Raw genomic sequence first — 20,717 nt, 5'->3', positions numbered from 1 at the left:
TTCTCCGGCGCAGTCCGCCAGGATAAATCGTAAAGTTGCTTCTGCAATCTGCAACTGTTAAAATGATCTAACAGAGGATGGCTGCTTCCTGCTGCCATTTTTGGATCGGTTAAAGTCCATAAATTTTCATTTTTCCAGAAGAGGGTGCTTGAGGGTGGCCACCTGCTACATTAATTTAATCTAAATTTTAAGGGACAAAATTTTAATTAGGATTCATAAAGTAGCACATCTGTTCTAGTCAATATGGCTCGTTTTATCTTTTTCCTCCTCCATCCATTTCGATTTGATAAACAAGAAGCCGTCAGAAACATGAGTTAATTATCAGATTACAACGATTTGATTGACAAAAAGAATTGAAAAAAAGAAGTTCTACCTCAGAAAATTAGAACTTTTATTGGCAGCTTGCAGGCATCCACATTAACTCCAAAAAATCGATGAAAAACAAAAACCAACAAATAATCAAACATTAATTCTAACAAAAACGGCGAATCCTTCCCTTCAATTTAGTCACGTAGGCAGGCCTTCAATTTAGTCGCGTAGGCAGGGCCATTCCATCACAAAGTAGTACTCCTCCTCCTCCGCCGCATGATCATGAATCATGATCACCATGCAGGATGATCGTCATATTGCTGTGAAGAGGTGGCTGATGGAATTGGAGCACAAGAAATCGGTGGCGTTTGGCGTAAAAACCGGAATGTTTCCGAGGTAAGGATTAGGCGGCACGAAGCAGGAATTCACCTGACCATCCCCTCCTCCTCCTCCTCCTCCTCCTACACCTACGACCCTCCCTACATTATTATTGCTATTGTTGTTGTTATTATTATTATTAATGTTTTTGCTGCTACAATTCTCCTCCGTCGTAATAACCGACGACGAATCGTTGTCCTCGTTCCTCATCACAACCTTTCCGGTGATCCTATTATTATTCATGATCTCCTCCTCCAACAAACTCTCCACATTAACCTCGCGTTTTGCTGAAGGAGGCGGCGGCTGCGGACGAGGCTCTCGCCTGTCATCCTCAAAGCGCGATAGCCCCGTGAGCTTCTGCACCAACGCCATGAAATCCCTCGGGTGCGTGTGGATGACCTTGGGCGAATGCGTGTAGATAATCACCGGGTGGCGCTGTTGCTGGGGCGGTTTGATCACCCCAGCCACAGCGTTCACGAGGAAAGATGTGGACGACGAAGCTGACGACGACGGCGAGGCCGAAGACGAGGACTTCTTGATGAAATGGGAGTCCCTGTTGATCTTCAAGGGCGGAGGGTAAAACGACGTCCCATGATTATTGTTGGTGCGGATCACGTCCCTTTTGTTTGCGTTTGCATGTGGGCTCATTGTAAATATTGGCACTTGTGGGGACACTTTTGTTTGGGCGCAGGGAAGCGCGCAAGGGCCTCTCAAAAGTACAAGAAATTAGATGAAGGGGAAATATATATAGAGGTGGAAATAAGTAGGTGTGACAAGTTTTGCTCCTATTTGCATGGGATTTGTTGAAACAAATTTAGAGGGTATTACATTTAAATGTACAATGTTTCTTGAGAACTACATGCATCCATAATCGTTGAATTTGATCTAACGGTTTAAAAAAATCAATACTCAATGCATGTGCATGTAGATAACAAAGAAAATTTTCAAATTTGAAGGTACCTATGGTGCAATATGGGGAATGTATTAGGGATGACTGATCGAGTGCAGGCGTTCCTACGATTGGATGGGTGGGCTTTTCGAGTCGTATTGTGCCACGTATGGGGGTTTTTAATTGTATTGTGGATATAGGAGTGTGGTGGTGGTTCCGAAATTGTCGAACTGGGCCAGTAGGGATATGCCAGGTGGACTGACCGTTGAGATTTGTATGGGGATGGGGTGCGGTGGTGGAATTTGAGGGCTAATCGGAGAAGCAGTTTAATTATTTTTGTACTTACATTTCTAGGCAGCTAGGATATTGTCATCTTAGCAGTTCTCAATGAGTTGCAATTGCATGCTTCTCTAAACCATCTACACGCCTTCCATGCATTCAAATCTCTCATCTCCCACTCTTCTCAAGATACATGGAATGCACTATGTTTGTACCATACTTAGAGCCTCTATATTTAGATCTCGTATAAATACTCGGAGGATTCAAATGTAATTATGTAATAAATGAAGGGGCAAATATGTAATAAGTGAGGAGTCCTTATTCTATATAAGGACTCCTCACTCTCCTCATTGGCAGATGCCAAGATTGAGGGCAAGGCTTAGGCCACAGAAAATGGGCTAGAGAGAAAATAGGCTAGAGAGCACACTGCATCTAGCCTTCTTGTATATTCACCATTCAGAGTGAAACAATATCAACATCAGTGTGGACGTAACCCAAACATTAGGGTGTACCACGATACATCTTGTGTTCTTTACTTTCTTACAGATTCACGGTTAGATTTACGTTGTTCCAAGACCCCTCCGATTTTATGCATCAACATTTGACGACGTCTGTGGAAATTGACACGAAAACCCATGTCGGTTCTCTCTTAATTTTTCACCTCCGTCATGAATCTGCAGAAACCAAGAACCCAAAGTTTTCCCAGAAAACCCACGGAGCCACCTCGTCTCTCACACTCTCTCTACTCTCTTAACTATAAACCCACCACATCTCTCACTCCCACTCCAATCATTTCTCTTCAATTTTAAGCAAAACCCATTTCAGATTTCAGAAAACCCATTTGAAAGTTCAAAACTTTTACTCGAATCCCTTGAAGAATAAGGAAGAGAAATAGAAAAAAAAACCAGAAATTTCCAACAACCATGGCAACCAACGGAGCCCCAACCTCGACAGGCCCCAAACCCGTAGTCATCGACGAGGTCCTGAAAGTTTTCAAAAGCTTCGACGCCAGCAGCGATGGCAAGATCTCCGTCAACGAGCTCGGCAACGACCTCAAGGCCCTCGGCTTTAACGTCTCTGACGACAAGCTCAAGCGCGTTAAGGTCGATCTCGACACCGACAACGATGGCTTCATTTACCTCGACGAGTTCAACGCCTTCTGGGTCACCTCCAGCTCAAACAGGAGTCCAAAACCCACGGCCCGATATCCCACTCCTGCAGCTATATGTCAGGCAGAGACGCAAGACCGGTTGAAGGTCCACATAACTGACGTGCAGAAATAGAGGTAGGGGTTACGTACGACCTCATCCCTAGAGAGCAGCCACCGTCGCTGAAACAAATCATCACGCCGTCAGGGAAAATGAAGAACCTCATCCAGCACTTAGGGTACTCCGACTCTAAGCTCATCTCCAGTTACATCTTCGACCTATTTGGGTTCGCCATTAAGGGGAAGTCCGACGGGTAGGTCATCTTCAATTCAAGCTTCGAATCAAAAGACCCATATGGTGAATTGGAGTTTAAGGACCCGTACCTCGAGGTTTCCACCAGTTTGCCGAAAGACGTCGTTTTATATGGCCTGGGGGAGAACTTGTAGCCGCATAAGATCAAGCTTTACCTGAACGATCCCTATACCTTCTTCACCACCGACATCTCGGCGGTCAATCTCAACACTAATTTGTACGGCTGTTTTGGCTCTCCCAACAAACATTTGTTAATCAGCAAGCCCATTTCGTAAAGCGGCAGAGGGAATAATATACAGGTGGTAAACTACTATGGATACCCACTTGCTCGAAGAAAGAAGCTGTGCAATGCAGGTGTAGCCAAGTAATTAAAGAGCATATCATCATCCTCTGTTAATCTTATCGTTACCGCCATCGTCCTCGGCCTAGTCATCTTCACCCCTATCATCATCATCTCAAGTCCCTTATGGGTCCCCCTACGCCATCCTCATCCTCACAATCGGCTTCTTTGTGTCCATGTGCGGGTTTGGCACCATGGCCGTGGAATTAATCATGATGTTAGAAAAAGAAAAAGGGAAAAAGAAAAAGAAAAAGAAAAAAGAGGAAGAGTCACAACTTATTATATGTGCTCAGAAAATTGAGCAGGGTCAAGAAGGGATGAGTCAGAAAGGGGTGAGTGCTATTGGAGCGGGGAAATCAAGGAAAGCAAAAGCAAAGCAGAAAAACAAAGTAAAAGCAAAAAAGCAAAAGCAATGAATAAAGGGAGGAAAATAATGAAAAAGGAAAAGATGTCTGGAGATGGAGAAAAGTCGAGGAAGTGGAAAGCATGGAACACCTATACCCACTGCCATTGATGAATATTTTTAAGTTGTCTTCTGCAAACTGGAGCAATTATTGTATAGTTATACTGATGTGTAAAGAAGACAGCAAAAAAAAAAAAGTACGTCCAGTACTCCAAAATTATTCGGCAGCCTGCTGCTATTATCACCCACTAGGTGATCAAAAGTACGTCCAGTACTCCAAAATTATTCGACAACTTACCACTACTATCACCAACCAGGTGATCAAAAGTACGTCTAGTACTCCAAAATTATTCAGCAGTCTGCCGCTATTATCACGCACTAAGTGATTAAAAGTACGTCCAGTACTCCAAAATTATTCGGCAGCCTGCCCGCTACTATCACCAACCAGGTGATCAAAAGTACATCAAGTACTCCAAAATTATACATGAGCATCACTCATGTCAATCGTACATAAACATTCATGAGCATCACTCATGACAATCCTACATAAACATTCATGACCATCACTCATGTCAACATCCATGAGCATCACTCATGTCAATCAACATAAACATTTATAAGCATCACTCATGTCAATCAGCTTCGAAAGCTTCATTTACATAGCTCCAGCTTCGAGAGTTCCAGTTTCAAAAACTTCATTTACAAAAGCTCCAGCTTCAAAACTTCACTTGCAAAGCTTCACCTACAAAGCTTCAATGCAGGGTATACAAATACCACCTCCGATCAACCGCCACTTCGGCCCATACATGGATTCAATTTGAAGTTTTCAGCCAACATACTCTATTGACTGAAGACTTGGGGGACTACACTATGTACCATATATTGGGCTTCTGCAACTGTGCCTCATGAAAAATACTTGGGGGACTTAGCCCATTACTTATGTACTAAGGAGCGAACCATTATTCTATAAAAGGGATTACCTCACCATCATTAGAGAACATCGCTGCCCGCTGAGCAACCGCCTCGTCGCGAGCATCAACTCTAACCCATCACTTATGTATTGATGAACGAGCCCTTATTCTATAAAAGGGACTCCCTCACCATTATTAAAGAGCATCGTCGCCTGCTGAGCAACTGCCTCACCCCGAGCATCAACTCTAGCCCATCATTTATGTATTGAGGAGCGAGCATTTATTCTATAAAATGGACTCCTTCACCTTCAACGCCACAAGCCGAGCCAACCAAAGCAACATAAACCACAAGCAGAGCAGCCTCGCAACATGTGCTACTTCTAGTTGAGCATAATTTCAGATTGGGCACCGCCTCATATCGAGTATCCGTTCTAGACGACATCTAGTTACTTCGGCCCACACATGGACTGAATTTCAAGTCTCCAGCCAAAAGACTCTCTTGACTGAAGACTTGGGGGACTACTGTTTGTACCATACTTAGGGCCTCCGTATTTAGATCTCGTATAAATACTCTGAGGACTCAAATGTAATTATGTAATAAATGAAGGGGCAAATATGTAATAAGTGAGGAGCCCTTATTCTATAAAAGAACTCCTCACTCTCCTCATTGGGAGATACCAAGATTGAGGGCAAGTCTTAGGCCACAGAAAATAGGCTAGAGAGCACACTGCCTCTAGCCTTATTATATATTCACCATTCAAAGTGAAACATATTAACATCAGTGTGGACGTATCCCAAACATTGGGGTGAACCACGATACATCTTGTGTTCTTTACTTTCTTGCAGATTCACGATCGGATTTACGTTGTTCCAAGATCCCTCCGGTTTTGTGCAATAACACACTATATGTAGTTCTTAATGCCGAAAAGTTATTCAGCACGAAACTCACATTGCTACGTAATATTATAAAGGTTTTAGTTTGCAAATATCGACCACTACTTCCTTGACTAAATAAGTCATGTTATTTGATATTTGTTAAACTCAATCCTTTGTAGATTACATCTTTTGGTATCAGATTCGTATGAGTTTTACTGAAGTCAATCGCGCATGCCGAAAACCCTAAGGCCTTGAATTAAAAGGGCCGGAGTTAGCGATAGGCTGTGAGATTTTTAATTCACATCTCTAGGATTGGAGAACATTCCGACCATCCAAGGTGCAAAAGTGGGTTTACAACCACCATATATATCCTAATTATATTCTATGCTCTCTTGAGTTGAGATGGTCCCTAACTCGTCGGTTTATGCTGGTATATATGCAGCCTTTACACGTTAAGGGAGAATGGAATATTCATCATATGCATAGTGCTATATATTAACCGATAAAATTTATTTCATTTTTTTTTTTTGTAATGTTAGGGAGACTAACTTTTAGATTAAATTTTGTAAATCATATGACGTGGTTATTAATGATTAGACTATTATTTAAGTGTTAATTAATGTGCTTATTTCTTATTGGTGACACATCATATGGTTGCAAATTTAATTTAAATCTACCTAGCATTACTCTTTTTCATTATTCACATTATATATTGATTTTTTATGTCCATGTTTTTAGAGATTGTGAAAACAAAATGACTATCAAATGATCTCTTAGTTTACATATATGTATTGCCCACTTATATGGTGGTTAACATGCTAAGATAAATATTCATATATGCCAGAGTGCACTTTGACACTATGCATTATCTTTAAAAGAAGGGAGTTTTAACGAAAAGTTTACGGTACTGTTCACTTTAACGAAAAATCATATTTTTACACTAAAAAGTCAAACCTGATACTATTCACTTTACCCTTTATTTTGTCCTTATCATTAAATCTCAAAGTTTTCAAGCCATTTTCATTAGTTTTCCTTTAAAAGAATTCATGTACATAGTTTACATATACAGAAATACTAGCAACTTTTGTACTAAACTTTCTTTGTATTTGAACATTTTCGCTTCTTCACATGACATATATTATTTTTTTACACAAAAAGCAAGACCTTTAATGCTTTTGTCTATTTTTCATCGATCATTGTGTGTAAAAAAGCGACAGAAGTAAAAAAGTCCAAATGCTAAAATTAGACGCAAAAATTGCTAGCATTGTAGCCAACATGTTAAGATAATGATCCTTATAGTTGTACTATACAATACTTGTATTCACACCCTAAAAGTGCGCATCAACTGGATGAATGCTTCCAATATGCACATGAAGTAATGAGCTAGGTTGACGAGCGAGTGATGTAAGAAAAAAAAGAAAGAAAAAGAAGCAATGGATAGAAATTAAAGTTAATTTGTTCCTTTCTTTTTTTCGATAAAAAACTGATTTGTTGGTGTCGTTGTACTTCATGTGATTTAGCAAGTTTAAGTGTAGAAGGAATATGCATGTAAGCATGCGAAAGCTCGAGTGCCAAGCTGTGGTCCATAAAGCTGTATGTATACTTTAGTTGATGTATAGTCCCCGGGCCCCGGCCGGCCGGGAAGAAATCCAAGAACATGGCATGATTAATACATATGTGATCCGCTCACCAACAAACTTCATTCGATCTGCTTCCCTTTCTTTAAGATTTCAATATATATTTCCTCTACATTTAGTTGATATATGGTCTACGCGCTTCCACGTCGATTCAGTAGTGTTTTTTATGTGTTAAATTCAAATAACTTTACATGTAAATTGTTGAAAGAGCTTGTCGAGAATGAATTTCATATCAAAAAATTAAGATACATTGCAAAAACTAAACTTATAAAAAGTTGAATTACTTCTTTCATGGTCAAAGAACTTAAGATAAAACGTCTTCTATCTTAGCAATAATTGATGTTTTTGGAATGATTTTCCGACTTGGCATTGACTTAGTTGCCCCAAGACTATTAGCAGTGATTATTTTAGTACTTGCGTTTTAAGTGCTTAGTTTAATAATTGTATTTTTTTTTATTTTTCTTTTTTCGTATCTATGGATGACAAACGTGACAGTGACACCACCAAAATATCTAAAAGTAAAAAGACAAAGTATGTTAGTGGCGTCTTATGGTCAATGAAATATTTCATTATAAATCGTACATGATGATAATTGATGAATAAGAAGTTTCCCTTGTTCTTCTTTAATTAATTAGATATGTCACATGCTCTAGTTTAAGGCGGGCGAGGTTTAAATTAAATTATATATAGCGAAGTATATCAAACTTGTTATTCTTGTGAGTTGAACACAAAATCAAAACTTTTATTTACTAGTTGAGAGAATACTATTATACTGCTGCAAAACTTTTAAGGGAAGAGATTCTTTAATTTTTTTAAAAGAAAATTAGTTGTGAGACCCACATCACAATCGAATTTTAACGATCTGAACCGTCTATTTTTCAAGTTACACCTCATAAGTTATCCTTGCAACATATTAGCTAAATCGAAAATATTTAAGGCATCTAATTAAGTTCAAATAAATTGATGAACATTGTATAAGAAACATTGAAATTTCATCGTATAATTAAATGAAGAAATGTTTAGGGTTGAATGGAATTTTTGCAAAGATAATCTATGAAACAAGACTTACAAAATAGACGATTTGAATCATTGAAATTCGATGTAAAGTGTGTCTCACAACTAATCCTCATCTTTTTCAAAAAATGATAATCCTTCCTTTCCAAGGGCATGATTATACTGCAACAATAATGAGTAATTAATTAATTTATTAAATAGCAATCCTAGCAGATAATAATGTTTACTTGAACATTTGTGTGAAAGCAAAAGGATACCACTGACCTACTCCTATCTTATGTCATTACGCTGATGGAATTGGATTGATCTGAATTTAATTAGAACACAAACATTAGGTTCGTTGTCGGGTCTCCTTTGCAGAAATTATTCTTGAAAAGTTTCTATTATTATAATCGTTGTTATTTAATTTTTTATGCGACGTGCTTCTGTAGAACTGTTAAACGGGAAAAGTCTTGGTCTTTTGGTGTTTAATTATAAGAAAACTAAAGAAAAGAACTTGAAAACTTTGAGTTTTAATGATAAGGACAAAATAAAGGGTAAAGTGAATAGTAGCAGGTTTGACTTTTTAGTGTAAAAATGTGGTTTTTCGTTAAAGTGAACAGTAACGTGGGCTTTTCGTTAAAACTCCCTTTAATTATTTGGATTTGGATCCTGAGCTTAAGGAAGGGATCCTCCTGATCAAAACACGTAGACCGTTAGATGAAAATCCAACTACTATAATTATTATAACTTTAAATTGATCATCCTGTTTATAACCATTAGATGAAAATCCAACGATCCAAGTATCTTGATCAGGAGGATCATCTCCTTAAGCTCAGGAAATGATCCAAATCCTAATTATTTAGGAACATGATCTGTAATGGCAAGCCGCTCTCTCTCTCTCTCTCTCTCTCTCTCTCTCTCTCTCTCTCTCTCTCTCTCTCTCTATATATATATATATATATATATATATATATATATATAATTTTTATTGCATCCTCAACCACTTTAGCTAATCTAGTATTTGATCCAAAAATTAAAAAATAAAGTTTATTACGAAGGAGTGAGGAGAAGGAGTCTATTCTTATTTTGGGAGTGCTTTTAGAAGAACTAAGAACATTTTTAGTGAAATTGATTTTAGATTTCAAAAATACTGTAAATGTTTTTTTTTAAAGAAGTACATGATATGTGTTTCTTATATGAAGCACTTAAAGTGTTTTTCCAAGATCTACTTGAATTTTTATTAAGGATTGATTTCAAAAATATTTTTACTAAAAACGCTTTCATTTATTTTAAAAACATTTCTAAATTACTCTTTTTGGAATGTAAAACAACTTACTGTTTACTTTTTAAGTTGAAAAAATAATATTTTATTGCCAACGAGGGTTGGTTCAGTTAATAAGGACGTGTTTGTGGTTAGCTCCCAAACCATAAGTTCTCATTAATGCACGATCTTTAAAATTCTACATAAATTCATATTGGTGAAAGTTGGTAGTTAAGTTTCACGCGTAAATCCTTCCAGCTTGAGGTTGTGAGTATTATCCTATTGCTGGTGGTTAGATTAGCAAATCTTTCCATAAACTTTTTTGAAGCGAAAAAAAAAACAGACATTTTATTTTTGGAAAAATAATAGGATAAATACACAAATTTAGTAGAAAGAGGAATTTGGATTTAAATGTAGAGGATGAAACACAATGCTCTAACCATCGGTGAAAAGCAATATATATTGTTGTTGAAGGAAAATGAAGATAACAATGAAAGCAATTTTGATAGTTTCATCCTTCAACCATAGCAAAGAAACATGGTGTGTAAGCGATTGCTTGTCTTTTTCAGTTGCACCAACAACCACCATCAATTAATATTAGTGAGACCGATCATTTTCATGATTCCTGGTGTGTCAACATTGTCGACGTCTATTTTACATTCTATTGGACATTGAAAAGAAAACTTGGAACCATATTATTTTGACACACCCTAACCTAGATCGAAGTATATTGGCCGTCACGTGAGGGTGACGTAACCATGTGCACAATGCGGAAGCAATATTGATATAAGAAATACGAGTAAACAAAAACTAAACCAACTAAAGCACTAGATGAGATAAGGTGCAAGTGTGATATTAAGTGAGATTGCACAATCAGAGCATAAGTAGCCTAAATGCAGTCCAGCAGGACGAATACTAATTATACAACACCCAAATCCTACATTTATGACAATCTGTCAGAACCTCCGTCAAATCCTCGTAAGCCACCAACAAGCACTCCTACCTAAAACCTGGAGGGGCGCAAAACAGAAAGTGTGGGTGGGCAAAAACAAAGTTTTTCAAAACCATTTAATTTATCAAAAGTTCTAACCCTCGCCATAAAACCTGTATAATTTCTTAGAAAATAGAATATATATATATATACACACACACATCTCAAAACCATGCTCAAAATAGTAATATTCAAAAGTATGCCATGCCAAATATCTCAAAATAACTGAATAAGTAACTCAGGTGAATTAACTCATGAGAAATAACATATCAACCGGATTCACCTAAAGTGGCCTATACGGCTGAATCTATAGCTCAACAAGTATGCATGCACACGAGTTGGAACCACCTAAAGTGGTCTGTACGACAGGATTGTGTGTAAATAAATACGCTATAGTGCTACGATCACGTGAAGACTGTGCGAATAATCGCAGGTCACCTACGAGTCGAAACCACCTATAGTGGTATGTACGATAAGACTGTGCACCTAACTTGGATCCAAAGTGAGCATATGGTGCGGGAGGTGAACATCACGTGAAAGATTGTGTCCTAACCACGGGCGGGAGCACTAACACCGAGGTGCATGTTTATGAGTTCTCAACACATCTCACATAATCATCAATTCACAATAACAATCTACAACTCACCTGGTACTTACCTGAGCGTATACAACATCGAACATAGATATATGCAATTACTATACTAATTCATAGTCTAAGCATAAATCAATATGCATGGCATTTCAAAACATAATTTCATTTAAACATATTTTTTGGGAAAAATACCAAGTATATAAGTATATACTGAAAACCAAAAGCCCACTCACTGATATGTGGAAGGGTCGTAGCCCCCGAGTCTCGCTTGATTGCTCTCGTCCTCAGGGTAGGTCTCACCTATATGCGAAACAACTATATAAACGTTATTTTAAAGAACATAACCAAAACTAGGTAATAACATCTTATACATTACTCAATTGGGGTGTTTAAATATACTAACATGGTCTACTCAACCCCACGAACATCCCCATAGTTTTAGAAAAATTTTCCGAGCACCCATGCGCCCTCACGCGCTGGCCAAGGCATGGCCAGACGCGCGGCCCATGTGCAGACATGTGCGTGGCACATTGACGGATTCCCTAACAGCGTTAGGGAATATTCCGTTAAAAATAGCATATACAACTATATATACCTGACGTTGTTAAGAATATTCCGTCAAAATTGACGGAATATGCTCCTTCTACTTCCTTGGTTCGCCGGAGTCCGGTGCCGGTACCGCTGCGATCGCCAGTTTCTGGAAAATCTTAGAACTTCAATATCTTCTTCATTTCTCAACCAAAATTCATGAAATTTGCACCAAAATGAAGTTTAGGATGAGAGGAACATATCCTTACCACTTTTAGGTCCTAAAATCCACTAAATCTCGTCGAGAAAACTTCGATAATCCGGCCACCTCTGCAACTCGCTAAACCCGAGCTTCCGTAGGTCCAAAACCTTCCAAAATTCTTCTAAAAGCTTCGTGAAGAAGTTTTAAGACTTCCTAGGGTCCTAAAACCTGATGAAACCACTGTAATCACGACAGATGTATAGTGCACCTCGTCGAAGTTCCTTGATATCTCGAGATCCCGACGTCTTCACGTCCAACCAAAGCTATGGTTCGACTCATGGACTCACAAGGAACATGAAAACCACCTCCTTGACGTCGATCCGTGAAGGATGAAGTTGGTTAAATGATGACTGTACGAGTTGTATGGATGAATGGAAAATTCGAGAGGGAGGAGAGATAGAGGGTCAATGGGAGTTTGGGTGTGTGTGTGGTCCAGTTTGCAGCCAATCAAACAAAACCTTAAATCCTTTAGTTCTAATTGGGTCCAATTACTTATGAATAGAACTAATTGGTCCAAACCTTAGCCCATTTACACACACACAATTCAACGCTTAAGGGTTTATAAGTCATTTCACACCATCGATAAAATATATTTCGGGATGGGTTGTCACAATTTCCACCTTTGTTTTCTTTTGTTTATCTTTTTTTATAAAATGGCAAAATGGTTTTCCATGATAGTCAATTCTTTAAGAGGACATAAAAAATTTACAGAGATATTTCAACTCTACCTAAGAGCAATTCTACCATTGCTTATTGCCTTAGGAATATGCAATCAAATCCACTTTCTCCCTCCCCCAAAACACTCCAGCCACTTGGGCAATTGAACCCAAGATGAGCCCAATGGAGAAGTCAGACAATAATTATCTAGCTTAGTGCCCTGCCTATGTGATGTTATCATGACGTTAGCGACAATTTGAATTATTAAAAATATAATTAAAAACTAATTAAAAATATAAAAAATTATATATTTTTTCTATAAATACATTTCTTCCACTTTACACTACATTTTAAATATTTTTAAATACTCTTAATCAATCTTTATTATTATCTGAAATTAAAAATAAAATTATCTTTTATTATTTTATAAAATAAAAAATACTAATATTTTAATACGAATTGCCTTGACTATTCAGTTTAAAAGTGAAGATGCACTTAGGCAGTTACTCTTCATTGCAGTCACTTACTATACATTTAAGAGGATTGAGTTGCCTATTGCCTAGGAAATCTTCCTACACTAGAAGTGCTCTAATCACCATCGCGTAATTCACCGGTGTAAAAAATAAACATGTAAAAAGCCACGACCAAATGAGACCATGGTTTGTGTTGGTCAATGGGTTACACAATAAATAGATTCCAATACTCCTTGGTCCTAAGTTCGAAATAAACCTTAGTAAGTAAAAGTGGAGAGACATGTTGTCTACTGTAAAGAGACACCAAATCTAGATCCAAGTATTTTAGAATGTACGAACAAAACTAATTCACGCGTATGAATTGGTACTACCGCATGGAAAGGGATCATCTCCGGATCCCTTCCACCAAATCTATCAAATCTATCAATCCGGACCTTTGAAATTTGATCTAATGACTACAAACAGGAAGCTCATTTAAAAGTTATAATAACTTTAGCCGTTTGATCAAATTTCAAGGGCCCGGATTGGTGGATTGGATGGATTTGATGGAAGGGATCCAGAGAGGATCCCTTTACCCTACCACATATTGGTGTGTTAGTGACGTGTGCTATCATGTTATGTGATACATAATTAGTCTGTCAGGGCTAATTATGTATAAAGCGCAGGTTCTGCAATACAACTATCACTAAAAAACAAAGAAAAAGGGAATTGTTATTGGCACTCCATAATTCTAATTCTACACTCCAAATATTTTATATTTAGAAAAAAAAAATACATTTGCAAATGGTGTAAAATGATATTTTTGGAGTGCCAATAACACTTCCTGATAAAAAGAATGATGATCTTTTTCAGATCCTCTTTGTGAGGATCTCGGAAATTCTCCAATTACATATGTTCATCGTATATCGTGCAACCAGAAATCATTGTAAATCTTTTTATCTAAAATTAAATATGAACAGTACCTGACGAAAACTGGCCGCACGATGTATAATGAATGGATGTGATTTGAGCATCTCCAAAATTCTCACAAAGAGGATCCTGATTAAAAAAAAATATAACTAAGTCTATAAAACAAGTAAATTAATTATTTCGTGTGACAGTCATACAAAAAAAATTTACATTAAAAAGACAAAAATGTCCTTCAAAAGCTAGTTGGTAGTTAGCGGGACTGGTCCAGCTTCAACGTTCAATAGGCAACCGCCAACAAGTTCTGACATGTACACAGTCACCGGTCAAAACATACCCGCGCTTCAACTGAGGTCACACGGCATACGCCCACAGACGATCCTCAGCCGTCGGATGAATTCCATCGAAGAGCACACGATTCCTCCACCATCAAAGGCCGAATACCATAACAAGGGTTCCAGTGTGGCCCACCCCATAAATAAGCGCTTAAGTTGAAGCACTTTTCGTAGTAGTTAACAAAAGACTTGGGGATTTTATTTATCTTTTGTCCTCCTCCCCGTCTCTCTCTTTAGCTTGACTTTTCTTCTCTCGTGTTTCTCTCTCTAAAAATGGTAAACCACGCAGCCAACTGCTTCTGATTTCTCTGTCAGATTATTTCACCGTCTAAAGCTTCTTCAACCGGCAAAGTATCGCATAAATATTCCTCACATTTTGCCACAAACTAAATTCCAAAAACCCCAGTTCCCACACCTTATACCTAAGAATTTGTTTTTATTTCTGGGTTTTTTTTGTTCCTCAGTAAAGCATGAAACTTTGGAGATTCTAGTTGTTATCTATACATATACATATATATTATATATATATATATTTGTATCTATTTAGGGGAAAATTGAATTGTTAAAGTTGGTTTATTTAGATGCCTGCTCAGATGATTAGAAGGAAAGGGAGAAGGTTGAGCTTTGAGGATGCAGTGGAGTTCTTCAACTATGTGATGGCAGAGAAGCCTTTTCTGCCATTTTTGATACCTCTGGTTTTGTTTGCCTGGGCTTTTGAGAGATGGGTTTTCTCCTTCTCCAATTGGGTCCCACTTGCTGTTGCTGTTTGGGCAACCGTACAGGTAAAATTGCTTCTTTGTGTAATTGTGTTATGTATTTGAAATATTTTCGATTCGAGAGCAATAGTCTACGCTAAATTTATCTAAACTACGGAGAGAGAGATTCGAACTGTGCGGACTCTGGATGATCCATATCTGTAGGTTACATAAGTGTTAGTGGAAAAAGAATTTACTGTTCAATTGGTCAATTTGGTCAATGTGATTTTTGGTTTGGAGAACTTTTAACTGTTTTACTTTTGTTACCAGTTGTTGAGAATATGGTGTTTAATTTACTTTTTGGTTTTGGTTTATTCATTGGTTATGATTATCTACTGACGAGTGCCAATCGTTTTCGTTTATGTTTCGATTTAGACACTGTTCCTGTTCTGTTGCATTTCGCAATTTTTAAGGATCTAATGTCGAAATCATACCGAGATGTAATATAAGCTGTCACTGATTCTGTTTGCAGTACGGGAACTATCAACGTCGGATACTTGTTGAAGACCTGAACAAGCAATGGAAGAGAGTCATATTGAACACCTCGGTACCATATTTGTTCCGGAATTTTATTTGGTTTGTATGACATTTGAGCTTTATCGAGGCTGAATTTTCGCTTTGTGATTTATGTAGCCTATAACTCCACTGGAACACTGCGAGTGGCTGAATAAGCTGGTAATGGAAATATGGCCCAACTATATGAACCCGAAGCTATCAATAAGGTTTTCGTCCATTGTTGAGGTGAGAATGTGTCCTTGTGTATCAACCGGTTATATTAATTTTTCTGTACGAGGTTAACAACTTAATGTCTCCCACTTGCATTCTATGATCATGTCATCCTATAATGTTAGAACAGTCGTCTTAAAGTTTCAGATACTCGCTGACTGTCGGTTTTCCTAAATTGCTTTTGAATCTACTAACTGAATGCTTATAATGCTGAAAGAAGTTCTGATCATTATCGTTGCCATTTTCTGATTTCGGTAGGATGTCTAAGATTGTCCATTAAACAAACATTCACGAAGACAAGTTTTGGTAATGGATCATGCTAATTTGTGTAAGTTTCTTTTATGCAGAAACGGTTGAAGCACACAAAATCAAGGCTTATAGTGAGCGATCTCTCGCTTTTGCTTGTTTATAATAATTTGAATATTTGAATTCATTCTTACTGTATGGTGTTTTTTTATGAGTAATTAATGAGTAAACATTTTTCATGTAGGAAAAAGTTGAATTGCTGGAGTTTTCACTAGGTTCATCCCCACCTAGCTTGGGCCTTCATGGGACTCGTTGGTCAACTTCAGGTGATCAGGTTTGGCTTCTGTTTACAGTTTTCACATTTTAGTACGTACGATACTTTGGTAGCGTTGTCTTGAAGCAATTGATATATGACTACTAAATTCCTGACATCATCATGTGCACTGCCTATGTTAATTTTGGCAGCGGCTTATGCGTTTGGGTTTTGACTGGGATACAAATGATATGAGTATTTTGTTGCAAGCAAAGCTTGCCAAGCCATTGATGGGGACAGCACGGTTTGTTATAAATAGTCTTCACATCAAAGGCGATGTATGTAAAGTCGTTTCCTTTTCCAATTTCTCATACGCTTCAGCTTGAAAGGTTTCTATTAAAAGAAACTAGAAGCTGTGCGGTTTTCATATTTTTGGTCGGTATATTCATTAAATTGCCTTTTTTGCAGCTTCTGCTGATGCCGGTCTTGAATGGGAAAGCAATTTTGTACTCATTTCTGTCAGCTCCGGAAGTGAGGATAGGAATTGCCTTTGGAAGTGGTGGAAGCCAGTCACTGCCTGCTACAGAGCTTCCAGGCGTTTCTTCTTGGCTGGTTTGACTCCTAAGCCTGAAAGTTAATTTAGACTGCTTTAACTTAAGTTGACCTGACTTATCACTCTGGAATTGTTCATATAGCTCATTTGGATGTGCTTTTAAAATGACTAAAAGCGCTTTTAGAGAAAATGTTTTTGGATTCCAAAAGCACTTAAAGTGCTTTCTGCAAGAAGCACCAATTATGTGCTTCTTCCAGGAAGCACTTTAAGTGCTTTTTCAAGATTTACTTGCATTTTTACTAAGAATTAATTCTAAAACATGTTCACCAAAAGCACTTTCAAGTCATTTTAAAAGCACATCCAAACGAGCTAGTCTCTTTGTAAATAATCACTCAACTAGATAATATTGAAATTTTAGCTGGTCGAAATCATACATCTAGCCACATTTTCGTGCAAAGCTTGATAATTCGAGAAATAATATATGGCTTGCTCCACAGGTTAAAATTTTCACTGACACCTTAGTTAAGACGATGGTTGAACCTCGCCGACGTTGTTACACTATGCCAGCTGTAAACCTAAGGAAAAAGGCCGTTGGAGGAATTATATACGTGACAGTCATTTCAGCAAGTAAACTTTCTAGGAATGGTCTGAAAGGAAGCCCGTCCAGAAAGCAGTTCGAGAGAAGTTCAGATGAGCAGTTTGTTGATAAAGATCTGCGGACATTTGTGGAAGTTGAACTTGAAGAGTTAACTAGAAAAACAGGTGTGAGTTTGGGTTCAAACCCTAGCTGGAATTCTAAGTTTAATATGGTGTTACATGAGGAAACAGGAAATCTTCGATTTCATCTTTATGAGTGTACGCCAAACAATGTGAAGTATGACTATCTGGCGAGCTGTGAAATTAAGGTACTATTTCTAGGATGCAAAACTTAATTTTTTGAAATGATAGTCACGGTGACGATACAGAATTTTTTTTTTTCATTGTTTATGACCAGAAACACTTGATAATATATATTCTCTGCGCAGAAGTTATCATCAACTTGTTGAGTGTCAACTAAGTTGAAGTTTTCTTCCCTGTGGACAGGTGAAGTATGTTGAGGATGATTCAACGATATTCTGGGCAATAGGACCTCATTCTGGCGTGATAGCAAAACATGCTGAGTTTTGCGGAAAAGAAGTTGAATTGGTTGTTCCATTTGAGGGGGTCAATTCAGGGGAGGTAACACATTTGAAGATTTATGACTGATTTACATCCCTTGTTTTTATTTAATTTTAACAGTAAATGTTTTTTTCTCAATGCATCATGTAGTTGACAGTGAAGCTTGTCCTAAAAGAATGGCAATTCTCTGATGGTTCACATGTAGACAACTCTCGTCTTGCCCCGCAAAGATCACTGTTTGGGTCATCAAATTTTCTACCAAGAACTGGAAGGAAAGTTAACATATCTGTTATGGAAGGAAAAGATCTCGTCTCAAAAGACAGATATGGAAAGTGCGATCCATATGTTAAACTGCAATATGGAAAGGTAGGATTTTTTTCCTCCCATAATAGTGTCCTCTCACGTGTGAATTAAAGTCTATATATTGCAGAAACTAACGTTATAAACACCATATGTTGCCGTAACCTTCTTTCCAGATTCTCCAGAGAACAAGGACTGCTCATGCTTTGAATCCCGTCTGGAATCAGAAGTTTGAATTTGATGAGATTGGAGGAGGTGAATACCTGATGATAAAATGCTTCAATGAAGACACATTTGGCGATGACAACATTGGCAGCGCACGAGTTAATTTAGAGGGACTGGTCGAAGGGTCAGTCAGGGATGTGTGGATCCCCCTAGAAAAAGTGAATTCCGGAGAATTAAGGCTTCAAATAGAAGCAGTCAGAGTTGAAGGCTCTGACGGGTCAAGGGTACGAAATCTTGTTTCAGTCTGTTTGGTCATCTGCATGTGTATGTTCAATAACGTTCATTCATATGCGCGTGAATCATTCTGCTCTTAATGTGTGTTGTTTAATACGGTTTTGTTCCTCCTTTCCCCTTCTTGGAATATTTCAGGGTTCGGCAAAGGGTTCAGATAATGGCTGGGTTGAACTTGTTCTCATCGAAGGAAAAGACCTTATTGCTGCTGATATCAGAGGCACAAGTGATCCATATGTGAAGGTTCAATACGGGAACTTGAAGAAACAAACAAAGGTTTGAGCAGTCACATTTATGTTCAAATATTGTAGTGATTGTCGTTTTCCTCTCATTTGTTATTTCCCATTGCTTTGCTTTCGATCTCTTATTACTTGGACGTCTTGCGCTCCAGGTTATGTACAAAACTCTGAATCCCCAATGGCATCAAACCTTGGAATTCCCTGATGATGGCAGCCCCCTTTTCTTGCATGTTAAAGATCACAATGCCTTATTACCGTCATCAAGTATAGGTGATTGCGTTGTGGAATATCAGAGATTGCTTCCAAACCAGACGGCAGACAAGTGGATCCCCCTTCAGAATGTAATAAGAGGGGAGATCCATGTTCTGGTCACTCGAAGAGTCCCGGGGTTGGAGAAAAGAGCAAGTTTGGATTCCGAACCATCCATAAACAAAGCACACAAAATTTCCAGTGAGGTGAGAAGTTTCGTTTTCATTTCTAGCTTTTCTTCCTGTGCCACATTGTTAGCGTTGTTCGTACGGAAAATGTTTTTAATCAAGTTCAACTCTTTTCTGACACGCGATTTACCATGAGTTTGTTCAGATGAAACAAACGATGATGAAGTTCCAGTCTCTAATCGACGACGGAAATATTGAAGGGCTCTCAACGGCTATGAGCGAGCTAGAAGCCCTAGAGGATACGCAAGAAGGGTACATGGTTCAGCTCGAGACCGAGCAAGTACTACTTCTTAACAAGGTAAAGGAGCTTGGTCAGGAAATCCTGAACTCATCTCCTTCCAGTAGCAGAAGATCTTCCGGAGTCTGAGCCGTTCATTTTTCGGTTTTGAGCTTTAATTTACGTGGTTTTATTTTCCGGTGCGTAGATAATTTCAGTTGATTAACAGGAATACGTTTATGGATAGAGTATGTACATGGAGTTCTAACAGTTCACGTCCATCTTCATGCTGCGTAATTGTATATGGTCAATGATGCTTGATCTATTTTTCTGCAGCAATTCAAAGTCCTATTAATTATAATAATAATAATAATAAAATTATTCTAGTATTTCTCCTTTCGACTTTCATGTATTACGTTATGCTAGCATTTATCGCGTGACGGGGGAGATACATACACCGTGTTGTATATAGTTTATATTGTTTCGTTGGTGAAGATAGCATGTTCTTGTTACGAATGGAATTGAAAAGATCTCTAGATTGATCAAAGAATCCTTTATATTGGTTTGAATTCTTTACTTGAACGCAAACAGATCTTCTGAAAATCATATTGAATATCTGATTATGGATATCGTACCTGGCTAAAAAATCGATCTTTGTTTCACAATCAGGTTCAGTTTGGGGTGCAAATGATATCTTTGAAGTGCGAATAACAGTTTTCTTAGTTTCTGAAATCAATCATAACCTAAATGATGGATTCCATTATGCAATTATGTTTGCTAAATGGTTCATATCGATTAGTTAATTCTTAATTTAACCGTTAAAATCAATAATGTATATCATTCATTGATATACTCGAGAATTCCCACACTATAAGAAACTTTTCTTACAATTAA

At 37.9% G+C, this 20,717-nt stretch overlaps 3 protein-coding genes across 6 annotated transcripts; 2 read left to right on the top strand and 1 right to left on the bottom strand.

Moving 5' to 3' along the window:
* Window positions 1–367: 367 nt before the first annotated feature.
* LOC126626703 (VQ motif-containing protein 20-like) lies at window positions 368–1,399 on the bottom strand. The gene has a single exon (XM_050296094.1). The coding sequence runs from the start codon at window positions 1,333–1,335 to the stop codon at window positions 622–624; it is 714 nt and encodes a 237-aa protein (XP_050152051.1). The 5' UTR covers window positions 1,336–1,399; the 3' UTR covers window positions 368–621.
* Window positions 1,400–2,453: 1,054 nt separating this feature from the next.
* LOC126627539 (polcalcin Syr v 3-like) lies at window positions 2,454–3,324 on the top strand. Its single transcript, XM_050297133.1, has one exon. The coding sequence runs from the start codon at window positions 2,779–2,781 to the stop codon at window positions 3,136–3,138; it is 360 nt and encodes a 119-aa protein (XP_050153090.1). The 5' UTR covers window positions 2,454–2,778; the 3' UTR covers window positions 3,139–3,324.
* Window positions 3,325–14,643: 11,319 nt separating this feature from the next.
* LOC126626624 (synaptotagmin-5-like) lies at window positions 14,644–20,212 on the top strand. Of its 4 annotated transcripts, none has more exons than XM_050296000.1 (15): window positions 14,644–14,759; window positions 15,065–15,265; window positions 15,711–15,785; window positions 15,872–15,979; window positions 16,312–16,344; window positions 16,455–16,544; window positions 16,676–16,801; window positions 16,932–17,075; window positions 17,514–17,921; window positions 18,100–18,234; window positions 18,325–18,540; window positions 18,651–18,923; window positions 19,069–19,206; window positions 19,322–19,624; window positions 19,752–20,212. In XM_050296000.1, exons 1-15 carry the CDS (start codon window positions 14,757–14,759, stop codon window positions 19,971–19,973), a joined length of 2,475 nt encoding a protein of 824 aa, XP_050151957.1. In that variant the 5' UTR covers window positions 14,644–14,756; the 3' UTR covers window positions 19,974–20,212. The 4 variants fall into 4 exon arrangements, with proteins under 4 accessions (XP_050151957.1, XP_050151959.1, XP_050151958.1 ...); XM_050296002.1 differs by having other exon boundaries at window positions 14,660–14,929; XM_050296001.1 differs by having other exon boundaries at window positions 14,660–14,946.
* The last annotated feature ends 505 nt before the right edge of the window (window positions 20,213–20,717 follow it).

This window comes from Malus sylvestris, chromosome 6 (assembly GCF_916048215.2).
Source record: "Malus sylvestris chromosome 6, drMalSylv7.2, whole genome shotgun sequence".
NCBI classification, from domain to species: domain Eukaryota; kingdom Viridiplantae; phylum Streptophyta; class Magnoliopsida; order Rosales; family Rosaceae; genus Malus; species Malus sylvestris.
Note: the sequence above shows the minus strand (reverse complement) of the source record. Positions and strands in the feature narration are given on the sequence as shown.

Excerpts from the sequence above, each read along its gene's own strand:
- LOC126626703 (XM_050296094.1), bottom strand. The coding sequence starts at position 1,335 with ATGAGCCCACATGCAAACGCAAACAAAAGGGACGTGATCCGCACCAAC.
- LOC126627539 (XM_050297133.1), top strand. The coding sequence starts at position 2,779 with ATGGCAACCAACGGAGCCCCAACCTCGACAGGCCCCAAACCCGTAGTC.
- LOC126626624 (XM_050296000.1), top strand. Across the intron at positions 16,345-16,454 it reads ACACAAAATCAAGGCTTATA|GAAAAAGTTGAATTGCTGGA; the intron begins GTGAGCGATCTC and ends TTTTTCATGTAG. Across the intron at positions 16,802-16,931 it reads GTCTTCACATCAAAGGCGAT|CTTCTGCTGATGCCGGTCTT; the intron begins GTATGTAAAGTC and ends CCTTTTTTGCAG.